The sequence below is a fragment of the Arachis ipaensis genome, chromosome B4 (assembly GCF_059453495.1).
Source record: "Arachis ipaensis isolate K30076 ecotype BB chromosome B4, ASM5945349v1, whole genome shotgun sequence".
Classification (NCBI taxonomy): Eukaryota; Viridiplantae; Streptophyta; class Magnoliopsida; order Fabales; family Fabaceae; genus Arachis; species Arachis ipaensis.
In genome coordinates, this window is record NC_142439.1 from 138,844,196 (window position 1) to 138,858,004 (window position 13,809).

The 13,809-nt window shown below is 33.7% G+C and overlaps 2 protein-coding genes across 4 annotated transcripts; both read right to left on the bottom strand.

Annotated features, from left to right (window-relative positions):
* Positions 1-2,236: 2,236 nt before the first annotated feature.
* On the bottom strand, positions 2,237-9,107 carry LOC107635188 (uncharacterized). Of its 2 annotated transcripts, XM_016338580.3 has the most exons (15): positions 8,811-9,107; positions 7,630-8,365; positions 7,239-7,551; positions 7,005-7,151; positions 6,806-6,894; positions 6,592-6,684; positions 6,175-6,301; positions 5,753-5,817; positions 5,494-5,668; positions 4,705-4,896; positions 4,553-4,600; positions 4,014-4,160; positions 3,782-3,864; positions 3,586-3,701; positions 2,237-2,647 (listed from the first exon to the last, which is right to left on the bottom strand). In XM_016338580.3, exons 2-15 carry the CDS (start codon positions 8,220-8,222, stop codon positions 2,577-2,579), a joined length of 2,259 nt encoding a protein of 752 aa, XP_016194066.1. In that variant the 5' UTR covers positions 8,223-8,365; positions 8,811-9,107; the 3' UTR covers positions 2,237-2,576. The 2 variants fall into 2 exon arrangements, with proteins under 2 accessions (XP_016194066.1, XP_020977589.1); XM_021121930.2 differs by having other exon boundaries at positions 5,494-5,817; positions 8,811-9,072.
* Positions 9,108-9,305: 198 nt separating this feature from the next.
* SHOT1 (Mitochondrial transcription termination factor family protein) lies at positions 9,306-12,910 on the bottom strand. Of its 2 annotated transcripts, XM_016341275.3 has the most exons (3): positions 12,577-12,910; positions 10,614-12,121; positions 9,306-9,725 (listed from the first exon to the last, which is right to left on the bottom strand). In XM_016341275.3, exons 1-3 carry the CDS (start codon positions 12,735-12,737, stop codon positions 9,673-9,675), a joined length of 1,722 nt encoding a protein of 573 aa, XP_016196761.2. In that variant the 5' UTR covers positions 12,738-12,910; the 3' UTR covers positions 9,306-9,672. The 2 variants fall into 2 exon arrangements, with proteins under 2 accessions (XP_016196761.2, XP_088339220.1); XM_088483094.1 differs by lacking the exon at positions 9,306-9,725 and having other exon boundaries at positions 10,355-12,121.
* Between the last annotated feature and the right edge of the window lie 899 nt (positions 12,911-13,809).

The following is a 13,809-nucleotide window of genomic DNA, read 5'->3' on the forward strand; positions in this document are numbered from 1 at the left end:
TGCATTTTTATTTTCAATATTCAGTTGACTAAATTTTTTTTTTAGATTTAGTTTTGAAATTATACTATATAAATTATATCAAATTTTATAATATATGATGTTAATAAAACAAATTATAATATGAATAATAACCGTGAATATAATAACACACCAAGTAAAAATAAAGGAATGTGATAACAAACTAAATAAAAATTTACGAATAATATAATAACAATAATGATAAAATGATAAAAAAAAGAAAGAGTAAAAGAAAGCAAATAATAATAAAACTAAAATAAGTTGTAGCATGTGAATGAACAAATATATAATGTGTGTTGCACAATGCATGTTGAATAAACTATAGAAAACGAAATATAATGAGTGTCTAAATACGTTGTGACCTATTAATTAGGTGAACTGTTTGTTCCCTGTTTACAATTTTCTGTGTGTTTTGGAGTAGTTTATCAGTATAGCAATAACTTGTAAAGAACATAACGCTAAGAAAGGATAAAAAAAAAAAGAACCTGATGTCTTGAACTTGTTAAGTATGCAGAAGAACAATACCAGAAAATAATGTTTAACTTTCAACCTTCTTTTATATATATATATATATCACACAAAAACTAAAGGAATATATTATATTTTTATTAGTAAATCATTCTAGATTTTTTACTTTTTTATATTTTGATATTAATATATTTTTTATCTTTATATATGATTATATTTTATATCAAATCATTAAAGATTTTATCTCAAAATGTTGCACGATTTGAATATTAATGTAATACATTCATTAATGAAAGAAAGGGAATAAAATATGTCTTTTCAAAATTTTAGTAAGGATATTTTTATCTATCAATGATTATAAAACATCCTTTTTTTTTAAGGAAAAAAATCTTTTAAAAAAAGATATAAATTATAACTTCTCAAAAAAGATGTTTTTTTTTTTCTTTTTAGTACTTTTATTTTTACTATTAGAAATTTACCAAATAAACTAAAAAAAAATAATATTTTTTCAATAAAAAAGATCTTTTTTTTTTATCAAAATAATAACACCCAAACAAACATAATATCTTACTTTGGTATGACTAAGATTAATGGCCAAAGATTTGATAACTCTCGTCCTAGGACGGAACACTGGTAGTCCTTCTAATATTTGTGAATGTTACTTATGTACTTGTTTTGAAATCGCAATCTAACCCCTCTTATATCCAATTTTCTATTTTAACCTGTTTCTTTATTCACCTTTTACTTTAATCATCAACATGTCAAGTATTCCTTTGTCCAAATAAGGAAAATCCCATTCTTCTTTCTAGAATACCCAAAGCAATTATACTCTAAAAACACACTTCCGAAAATAAAGAATCAAATTATTCATGAAATTTTAGTTGATAAAAAAGTTGGAAATTCTTTCTTGAAGAAATCTCCAATAGTTCTGGCAAAGCAAGCTATCCTTTGTTTCAATCTTCTCAGCAAGTAGTTCTGCCAAGCTTCATACATTGAAAAGTTTAACCCTTGCTTATTTCTAGAATTTTGAAAGAGCATATATATCTTGTCACTTGTGTCAATAACCAGGGGTTTGATCTTTCTTCTGCAGACTGCAGATATAAATTGATTGTCTCATGCAATATCTTTTTTTTTTTTAACCAAAGATAAGAGACTCGAACCCGCAACCTCTTAATTGAGTATGGAGAGATTATGCCATTTGAGTTATAACTCATTGGCTCTCATGCAATATCTTGCTTTGGTGGAATTTATAAAGTCTCATCACATTTGTTATAAACAGATGCCAAATGGCACTGAAAATAAATGGTTTTAAATTGAAAAATGGGGGAAGTTTTTTTATCAAAATTATTAAAAAAGGTACGTGAAAATTTTATAAACATTTCAGAAAAGAGTCAAAAGACTACAGGCACCCCTCTATTCTCTAAGAAAAATCAAGATCCTTTAAAGTGAAGAAATTAGTAAAATGATAAAGTGAAGAATTAATAATTCTTTTATAAAAATTACAAAATCAATGGTAATTAACTTTTTACTTTATCGCTTTACCAAATTTCTCAAATTCCTCTAAGAAAAGGCTACCAAATCTTTGATCATGATTCATATTCAAATACGGAAGGAATTAAAGAATTGGAGGTGACTGCATAGATTTTATTTAATATAGATAACATTTTGCTAGTGTATCAATATCGGATACTTGATTCAGAAGTATTTACAATCCCTATTTAAAAAAAAAAACTTGTAAATATATTATAAATAAGAATAAGCATATTCCTAAAATACGGATTAAATGTACCATTTACATGCTTTCTCATTTTCCAAGTTTGTTGAAAACTTGAATATGATCCCTGTTTCATTAGTTTGCTTTCTTTATTTTTGCTATATTTTTTCCCTTTCCCCTTTTGCTTTGGATTTTTTTTCTTTCTCCTTTTAGAGAAAATCTAGTTTGGGGAAGAGAAAAAAAAAAGGGAGGGGAGGGGGGGGGGGTTACATTTCCCCAGAAAGGAATAGAATGGCAGTGTGTCAAATACATCTCACAAATTAAATGAAGTAACTAGCTTGTCTAATACCTTGAAAATAATAAAAATAACATAATATCATGATCTTGTTTCTTCCTCTGTATCTTCTTTACCCAGTTTCAAAATATCTTCCACCAAAATTTTGCCATCTGCTTAAAATGAAAAGTGCAAATAGTAGTAGTTATTTACTCTGGTAGTTAAATTAATTGACAAATTTAGATTCTTTATCTGCTCCTATTTATAATCTTACCTATCGCTATATATTCTATTATTCTATCTATACATTTGGGAATTGGGTTTTGTCATCGCTAGTTCTTCTCAACTCTATTAATTTTCATATCTATACTTATATATTACTATAGTTATTAAATCCGAGCAGGTTGAGTACCAGTGAACTGATTTGGTTCAGTCAGTTAAACCATGTCGTCTGTGCTAGCCTTTAAAAATTTCCAAAATGGCTACTGTGGGAAACCAAACCCGGTATCTTCAGGTTATGAAGGCTGATTAGTGATTACACATACTATGGTTAATTTTGTACTTCTATATTATATAGAATATATACATCCATGTCTAAAAATCTAAAAATGCAGCTCCCTAAGGCGCTAGTACTACCTTAAAGCAAACACCTATTTTGGTATCAACATATTTAAGTAATTTGGAAACTACATGGAGTTTTAAATTGCCCTCTCAACTCACAGGCTTAACTTCTAAGATTTGTTTGTATTCGTAACTACTTATAATTGTTCTTATTCACTTGAAAAACACCATTGGAGGAGACTTCCACACCCCAAAGGTGGAGGGGAATGAGTCGACTTGGTGTCAAGTAAAGTCAAGTACAAATAACTTGTTTCATACAATAAATGAGACTCTTACAACTATAAGACTGAAAAGTTGGAAAAAAAAAGAAAAAGAACACAAAAGCTGAAAAGGATAATCTCATGTTGCATTAGGTGCATTTTGTAGTTTTAAATTAGAATAGTATATCGTTTGTTGCATTAATTGGAGGGGGCATGTTGGTGACATCCATAATTGATATCTATTTGATCAATAGGGGAAAAAAAGGGAGGAAAATGGAAAGTGAACTGACCACTATCTTTGGAAAGGTTGCTGATAAGTTCATGAACTGCTTCTTTACCCAGCGTGTCCTTCAGATAGATAGCTGCAGCTACAACTTCCTCAGGCGTTACTTTCCCATCAGCATCCCTGCCAGAACATGGTCAAACATTTTAGTTGTTTTTTTTTTTTAATGAGCCATAGAGATTTATAGTTGAACATGGTCAAACCTGTCTAGCAACCGCCAGCGGTCTCCAATTTTAGCATCAACATCATCAATTTCTTTTTCAAGTGTCTGGAGCATATTATCAACCTAAGATACACGTGAAATTCCCATTGTTGTCAGCTCTTTCCAGTTTCACTTCAGAACATAATTCTGTTAATGCTTAATAGCTAATCTCTGTTTTGTTATACAAATATTAAGCGGCATCAAATAAAACTTGAGGTCATGAATGGAATTACCCTGTCAGCAAGTGCTGAAGAAACCTTGTCTTCCAAAGCTATCCCCATAGCACGATCGCTGTCCTTCCTTGCAGCTTGATAGGCTTTCCTAGCTTCTTGCTCAGCATCAGTACCCTCTTTCCCTACCATGCTATTATACAGATCTACCTGCATAGTGAGAGGTTAAAACTGATTTTCTATGTAAAAATAGCTGTGCCTAGGCTTGATATACTCAATAGAGAGTTTATCAAACAACGACAACCATGACAAAAACAATAATCAATTTTCAAATACAGAAAACTATTTCATCCCCACTTCCCGCGCAGAAGAGAGAGGAGGGGGGGGGGGGGGGAGGGCACAAAAACATTAATTTCTAAGCTTCTTATAAAATGTGTCATTTTTATCTAGCAAATCACCTATTAACAATGTTAAGTTATACGAAATTCAAGAAAGAAGTTGCTATCTGAATGCTAAGACTTTAAATGCCTGTGAACTATGTGCCATGCAGTATCCATTCCCACAGGCAGAGAGACATATGAATTCTATAACAATTTGCATACCTCCTTTTTGACAAGCCTCACGAATTCTTCACGTTCTCTGCTAACTGACTGAAAATTTATCAGACAAATCAATGGGTTCACATTCACAAATTCATGACAAAACCTTAACAGTCAGCACTAATTGAAAAGGAAAAAGAAGATCTACTCCTTACAGATGCTGATGCAAAAACAGCTAATGCACGGCTGAGCTCACAAAGTTGCTCCTGCTTGTCCAGTACCTTTGCTTTTACTTCTTCTTGTGCTTGTTTAGATTTTGAAGAAGCCATCTCTTCCAATGGTAAATCCCTTTTGCTACCAACGGATTCTGTCACTTTGGCTTGTTCCACTTCTTTCTCTTCCTCCTCCTATGAAAATATTTTGTAACCATCAGTCCAAGTTAAAGCAGCAAGTATACTAAAAGCCTAGCAACTTCAACAACAAAATCAGTATATTATGGCTGCTTAACCTTAAGTAATTTTAATAGGATGAAAATCATTGTAAATTTCTCATTGGCTTCATTAACTTAAATGTGTTATTCATTTAAATCAATTTTATGTTCCTGCACCCAGTAATTATACAAAGTTACAGATAAAGTCATGGACTGATGGGACTTGTATTGGGCATTTTGCTAGTTAGAAGTTAGTAGTAGGAGCTAGTATAAATAAAAAAGAAAAAGTAGAAAAAAAGAACATCTATTCATTTGGGTCTTTTGGGAGAGATTGGGGGTTGAGAATTAATTTTTTGATAAAAAAATCGGGGATTGAGAATTACCTTAAGAAGTATAAACATTTGTAATTGATTTAGGGTTCTAGGCATATTGTGAAGAATTCTCCATTTCTATACATAATTCAACATTCTTCTCTGTAATACTAATGATACTAGTTGTAACATATGAAACTAACTTTTCTGGTGCCGGAAAATAAATATCCCAAGGACAACAAATAATGCATGAATAAACTGACCTTGATTAGCTCCTCTTGCATTTCTAAAAATTCCAACTTCCTCTTCCTTTCTGAAACAGAATCTTCAGAAGGCAAACTTGTTGCCCCAACCGTATCTACAACCTCGTCTGGCAGAGAAGACAGTGTAGCTTGAACAGCTTCCTCTGGCCCCACCTTTCCTGAAACAGAAAATGCTCTACAGAGGGTGTGAGTGAGGCATACCTTTACAGAATGAAAATCCTCAAATAGATAACAAGTTAACGTATAAATATTAAAATACCTAGAAAGAATTAAGAGGGAAGATGGCACAGAATGGTTGAGAGACAAATCCAGCCAATCCCTAAGCTGCAAAGAGAGATGATAATTATATTCACTGTTGCTGAACATGGCATTTGTTCAAACACCAGATGGCTTCTATCGTTCAACACTAAGAAAATTTTTCCAACTATATTAGAAATGGGTTTAATAAGAGGAAGGGTCTTGAAAAAGCAATTATGAGAAGATGGAGGCTCTCAGAGCAAAAACTGCAAAAGGAAAGGTTTCTGAAAGTAAGAACTATGAGATGATAATTGCTATGAATGTAGCAATATGGCCAACTCCTTAATGATTAAAAATTGAACAACTAGTAAATTAACATAAAAATGCTGATTTCAGAATATTTTGTTCAGTGCCAAAAATTCCATATACTCATTTATGGTTAACCTGTTGTCGCATTTCCTCCACTGAAAGTAATCCAAGTAATCCTCGATCTCTACAAGCTTGACGAAGCTCTGCTTCTGAAAGAGACTCCACACCTTCTTCTTGAATCAATTTATCATCATTCTTGATCCTGCAAACCAAAACAATTCACATCTACTGACCCTCAAGGCAATAATGTTTTAATACATACTTCTCCCAATAACAGAATTATGCATGAAGAACAAACCAACAAACAAGTGAGAAGTCAATACCAGCACAACAAACCTATGATCGAAAACAAATCCATATCTAAACCAGAGACTAAGATGCTATAATGAAGCTTGAAAATGAAATTTCTCTAAAACTAAGTTAGACGATAAAATGAGCTACACATGCATAAGAATCAGAGAAAAGGGGAACAAAATAACAAATGAATCTTACTCCTGTAATCTTTTGCGGAGCATGAAACGCAAATATGCATCAGTGCCATATGGGCTGATTCCCATATATTTACACATGTTTACCAAGCGGGGCCTGTTCTCCATTTTCACAGCCAAAAAGCATGTTAATAATGATAGACAGATTCCTAAAATATAAAATTTATAATTCAATTGCACAATTGGTGGAATATATAAACAATGGCAGAAGCTCCAACCTGCTAATGTTATCCAAGGTAAGCTCATCATTAAATAATTTGGCAAACCCTAAAATTTCATCATTTGAAACTCGGGCACCTGTCCTAACCTGTTCCAACAGAATAATAAACAAATGCTTAAAATTTTTTTCCCCGATATACATATTGCCATAAGAGGATATCTCAGAGATAAAACAACACTATGAAGAACATAGCTGACCTTGTTCATAAACCCATCAAGATCTTCTGCTGTCTTCTTTATATCTCCACTTCGTGAATGTTGAACCTCCTTCGCCATTTCTTTTACGGTATCTTGAAGAAACTTGGCATATTCAATTCTTGCATTTAGCCTTCTCTTCAATGCCTCCTGCAAGTTACGCCTTCCCAGAATTAAGTGATAATAAAGCATGCTAGCAGTTAAGCATGCATCATTTGACGAGTACATCATAATTACCTCTTCTTTCAACTTGTCCTGGAAAGTGGATGGAAGCATGTTGGGGAATAGTTTCAGGAATACAGGCAACAATAACTCCATGAATGGAACTATGATAAATACAGCAACGGGGACTAGCCTGAAAATATCAGCTGTTGTCCGTGTGAGTTGCTGCCTTTCCCTTCTAGAAAGACTTTTTCCACCAGCAAGTTTCAACAATAGTCTGGAGCTTATCCTAATATCTGCCCAAAGTAGTTTTGTACCAAACCAGTAGTGTTTCATTGTAGATATAAACTCATCCTTCCAGTGGCGAAGCTTTTTGGCCCAGTCATCCCTAGGTAATGGAAAATCAGAGAAGTGTCGTATACACATTTATGCCACACAAAGAAACAAGAGGTAGTAAATTTTAAACCTGCTCATTGACATAATAGCTTTGATAGCTGGACCAATTCCTAGAATCTTAGCCCATAAGCTCTTAATAATAGATTCGGCATTCTTATCTGATTCTTCCAACTTTTTAGCCTTGGCTTTAGCTTTTATAGTACTCAAGTCTTGAACAGCTTCATCACATTCCTCTGGTGAAGCTTCCTTTTTCTGTTTAGCATCTGATTGTTCATTTCCCCCATTACTGCTAGCCAATCCAGATTGATGAGTTGAAGCCGTGGAAATGTAATGCACATGTTGGAATGACCACTTGGATCTTGATGGAGAAATCTCAATTCTAAATCCACTATTTGAAATCCTAAAGTAATTATGCAAGAAAATTCTTGATGCTGCTAGAGCTGCTAAATCATTCTTTTGGGCAGGAGATGAGCTTCTTCCCAGTTTATTGTGTCCGGTAGTTGCCGGGGAACAGCAGGGAGACTGACTCAAACCTTCGCAATCACTGGACTCAAATGCTTGACCATGCCCAAGGCTTGAGAATCCAAGAATAAAGCGAGCATGTTGATTCACAGGATTGAACAAGAGGCTCCTTTTCCTTTGCAAAATCACTCTTGAAGCCATAAAAACAATGCTAAAAAATTCCCCAGCCTTTTATGTCAAATATTCCAAAATAATAAATACTCTACTCTCAAGTAAACTTAGTGCTCCAATAACATGAAGTGCAGAAAATTCATCCCCTGTAAAGTGCAGCTGTGCAAGAAAAACTACAATTGTTTTTCGCAAAATTTCCATGATCAGTAAACACAATGGAGAGAGAGTATCAGCCAAATTAATTAAATATAGTCCAATAGGAAACAAAAAAGATTTTCTTTATATCTGCCTGTTAAGATATTCATTGCTTAGTTTTCTGTTGTGAAAAGATCCATTTCTACTTTCCAGAACTTACCCGATCAAGAACTAACAAGCACATCAAATTATTCTATCAATTTTTATTTTTGCTATTTAAAATTCCAGCCTTCTAGCATATATACAGTGACAAGCTATGTGACTCAAACAAACAACGTCCTTCAATTTAAGCAATTAGATAAAATAAAATAATTATTCCGTTAATAATTATCTTCCATTTCGAATTCCACGTACAGGTGAGTCTATAATTGAATTCAATCCGACAGAAAGAAAGAAGAGGAATCAGAGGAAAGAGACACTTACAGTTAACGTATCACACACATCACATTTTTAGCTCAAAATAAGTCGAAGGAAGAAAAAGAGACAAATTGTTGAGCTTGAGAACGATCCAAAACGGTAAGTGGAATCCGGAGCGTAAATGCGCGCGCTCTATATCATCTGTATTTGTTTCCTTGTTTCTATTTCGTGCAGCGAGAAACAACAACGCCTTAACGAGAGAGAGAGAGAGAGAGAGAGAGAGGGAGAGAGAACAGGAAAAGAAGAACTGAGAATAGTATAGGCTTTCTATTCAACATTTCGAATTATACGATTTAAAATACTGACTTCGACAAACACTCCACGTGCAAATTTGAGGGAAATGTGTATTAGGATACGATATGCAGGTATTTCTTATTCTTATTTTTGTATAATTAGAATTTAATTTGTTATCTACGATTTTTTTTTTTTTTTTACAAAAAAGGATAAACTTATCTAAATTTGAATTCTGCTTGTGTATACTACCTTACTGAAACTTTAAACTTACATGTGAAAATAGATGAAAGTATTATTATATAAAAAATAGACTATAATCATTTACCATGTTAGTTATAGTTATAGTTACACCATAAAATTTTCGAAGTGAAAATATATACGAATGAAATTTTGCAATTGATCATAATCAGTATCGATCAGTATATTCTGATTTCAATTTCATTCACCACCCTATTATCAGTATATTCTATTCCCCTCACTTCTTGGTAATCAGTATATTCCCATTTTCCACACTGCCAGATTAGGCCTCCTAAGGGGCACTTTCGGAATTTCGTTATAGGAATATAATATTATGAATTTGCTATTCAGAATTTCCATATAGTCTTCCATTGAAGTGATTGGAGGAGTCTTGCATTTAACATGTGCCATGGAGTAACTCAGAACTCTCAATTTTTTCATGATCTTTTTCTGCAAAATAAGAGGCACAAGTTTGCTTTCATTTATGAACAAGAAGACTTTAGAGAACTTGAACTTGTCAATCTTTACTTATTTGTTTACTACAATCACCTGTGACATATCTTAGCAGCAAGAATACTCAAAAAGAGTTCCCAAAATGGATCAGATGAAACACTGCTGATTTTACTGCTTTGAAAGAAACTAACCTCACAACAACAACAAGCAGCAAGCAAGCCTTGTAGCGAAAAGATAAAGTCGACAACATAGACCAGACAGTGTACTAGTCATGGCGAAACCTTTTGGTTAATGATGCCATGATTTCTGGTGTGACAAAAAATTCAAGGAAACTACAAAACTTCATGACAAAAGAAGACAGTAGGACACTACTCATAAACAGAAATATCATAAAACAATGCAGTTGTGACTTGTGAGCCGAGTTTGCAAAAATTGAAAGAAGAGAAAGCAAGAATACCATTAAGCTGAATAAATGAAGAAACGGTTCAAGATATGTAAATATTCAATGGAAAGATAACTAAAATACAACTATATGCTTTCCTGAACAATTAGTATCAATACAAGCATGTGTAGAAGGGGATGTGAAATGCCCCAAAAACTAAACACAGGAGTAAAATTGAACAATATTTAAACGAATAGTGTATTAGAGAACCTTTGACATAAATACTTCATGAAAGCAGAAATCAGCATTTGCAGAAGTTCAAGTTGCTTTCCCTAAACTAAGATATTTGCAGCCTATTTTTTATACATAGATCTTTGTCATAAAGTTTTCCAACATCAGTTAAAGAATATTCTGTACAGATGTATTTGAAGCTATTCGTTTGAGTGAAGTTCACCATATACAATGTAGGTTTCAGTACCAAAATAATTACACTGGCAACTTACCATGCCGGAATTGCTCAAACCAATGTTTTGGAGCAGCCGGATGAATTTTGAAGACACGAGCCACAAATTTCTTTTCGTTGTTCGCAATCATACTTCGAATAGAATATTTCTTACAACTCAGACCTTTTCCTGAAAGCCACTTATGGAATCTGTACCTAGGTATAATCCGGTCCTCTAAGTGATAATACAATATTGCTGGAAAAGTTTCCACATGATTTAAAGTAGTTCCCATTTCCTGGTGGAAGAAATTCACCTTTTGCTCAATGGTTTCCGAATTTTGGTTAAGAATCCTTGGGGTTGTTCTTACCATCATACAGAGCCGGGAGAATTCAATCTTTGAACGTAGGAGGCAATCGAATCTTTCGTGCAGCTCAGTACTAGTGCCATGAAGATGATTCAAAAGGTTTATGGACAAAGTATTTTCTCCAAAGCCCAAGCCAAGCAAGAAATTTAATTTACCGATATTATGAACCCGTGTTTTTAAACTTCTAATTATCCTTAAACTTTCTTGATAATCTAGATCCTGTTCTTCTTTAGGATATCTTGCGATATAATCTGCTAACAACATATGATTTCCATCCTTGATTTTCTTGAAGAACCACTCTTGTAAGCCTAAAGCCTTCATTACATTAGGAAGATTAGCCATTTTATTTGTTCCCATAACATGACCATAACTCCGACTTACTTCCTCTATATCTTCATTGCTAAGGCCAAAGTGTGTCAACAGCTTCATTACATTGAATACCGGTTTCTCCAGATCCAGTTTCAATATTTCCGGGCACTGTAAAATCAACTGAGCCACTTCATCCTTCTTCACACCAAATCTACAGAAATAATCCACTTTATTAACCAACTCTTCTTCTGTATATTCGATAAATATACTTTTATGCCTTCCGATTAGTTCGCCTAACTCCCCTTTCTGACTATCTAAATCATAAAACACCCTTAATTTTCTACACATCTCATGCCAAGAATCCACATCTCCCTCAACAAACCTTCCCAACCCAAAATCCAAAAATATCAATTTCAGATCACTTAACAGTCGCTCAATTCTTCCAGCTCTCACTTGGCCTTCCTCAAGTAAAACAAAAGGGAAAGCCAAACATATACCAATAACCTCAACGCTACCAAAACCAAACCCTTTAAATCCGCAAAGCCTTCTATTCAACTGTTCAGCATTCATGCCAAATATTGAACTTTCTGCCATATACAACAACCCCAACTTCTCCCAGGGAAACCCGAAATCACAAAGAGTGCAAGCAGCATCAAAGAGGATCACATCTTCAGAAAAGAACACCTTGTCACGAGGCAACAACTCAGACACCATACTGTACTCTATCCCTATGCTCTCGAAGAAGACCTCGAATTCATTAATAGGGTGGTACCTAAGGAACTTCTGAAAGCTTTTAGAGAAAGTAGGGGCTGAAAAATCTACCTTTGCAATGAGACTCATGAGGGAACAAAGGGCTTTGTTGCCAATGTGCTCTGCATAGGTAAAAGGCAAGCACCTAGTAACACACTCTCATTAGCTCAACTGGCATATATACAAACACATAATAGGTGTAACTGTGTAAGGAATGAACTATACATTTGCACACATAATAACATGCCTAAGCTATGTTACACTAATAACAATACGGAAACAAGCATTAAATATGGTTAATAATCAACATATTCCTGAAAGATTAATTTGATTCATTGTTGTATCTCTAGTCGGCCAATTTGAACATCTAATCTTTCGAGTAGCAAATTGATATGTTTCCGACCATATGGTATGACAATTTATATGAAAACATTAGCTATAAATTTAATAAGTACAAAATGGAAGTATTTGATAGAAATACACAAATTGGAGTGAAAATGAATTATTTGTGCATCATAATAGCTCATTAACCAACCACCCAACTAACTAACTAGCGGAGCAACTAACATAACAGAGTTGGGGGTATTATAGTAAGTATACCTGGTGGCATGAAGGTAGTCAGTGAGGGCGTTCTGAGCTTCACGGAGAGCGAAGGTTCTGTGGCGCGTGGGGACCTTGGAGAGGGTAGGGAGCTTGGTGGAGAAGAAATGGCGGCGGAGGAACAGGGAGAACATGGGCACTTGGAGGAGAAAGAGGTTCATGGCATCAAGTGTCGGCAGAGAAATGGAGGATTTGAGAATAAGGTTGGCATGTTAGTCTGTTACCGTGTCGGAGAAGACGCACAACAAAGACAGACCAGAATTTCTGGTGGAAGGAAATCAAAACACGCAGTGTCCTATATTACATGGACTATGCTTTCCACTTTCGCATTCATGAGTTGTTCCATACCTTGTATAAATTTTTATTTTTTTCCCTAGACTACCAAAAGGGCCATTTACATAAATAAATTGTTTGTCCTTCAAATTTATGCAATTGCATTGTTTCAATAATGAAGACGTAAATACATTATTTCATATATCTATAGAAATCGCTCGGTTTATCAAAATACGTAATCCGCTATAGCCAGCAGCTGTTTACATGCGAATGGGGGAACACAGAAACCGCTAGAGGCTGTCGCGGTTTCTGTTTGTTGATGCTTGGCCATAAACCGCTACTGGCAGTAGCGGTTTATGTGTATTGGGACATGTGCGTAAACCGCTAGAGGCAACAACGATTTACGTTGATTAGAAAAAATGTTTGTTTATGCTAAATTAAGTTACAGAAAGATTGAGAGAAAGAAAACGGAATATATATTTTTTGCAATCATATGATTTATATGAATAAAAAATAAAATAATTTTTAAAGAAAAAGTGTATGCTTTAGTAAATTTTTTACTAAAAATAAATTATTTTATCATTCAGGAGTTTTAGAAGGGATGAAGATAAAAAAAAAGTTTAGTCTTAGTTTATGTATTTTAGTACTCTGTGAGTACTCACTCTTTGATTTGCTATTTAATCTCATTTTAATAATAAATACAAATAAAAAATTATTACATGCATATTTATATTTTTTATTTTATTCATCAAAATTATGATGTTATCACTATTATTTATCCAATTAATCAACTATAAAATACAAATAATTTTTATTTTTTGGTATAAGACAACAAAGTTGCACAAATAAAAAAAATCATTTAGCAAGAACCTCAAATGCAAATCAGGAGCAAAGAACACAACCTATTTTCCAAACTCTCCAATCTCCTTTGTATGATTGATATAAATAAAAGAGAATGAA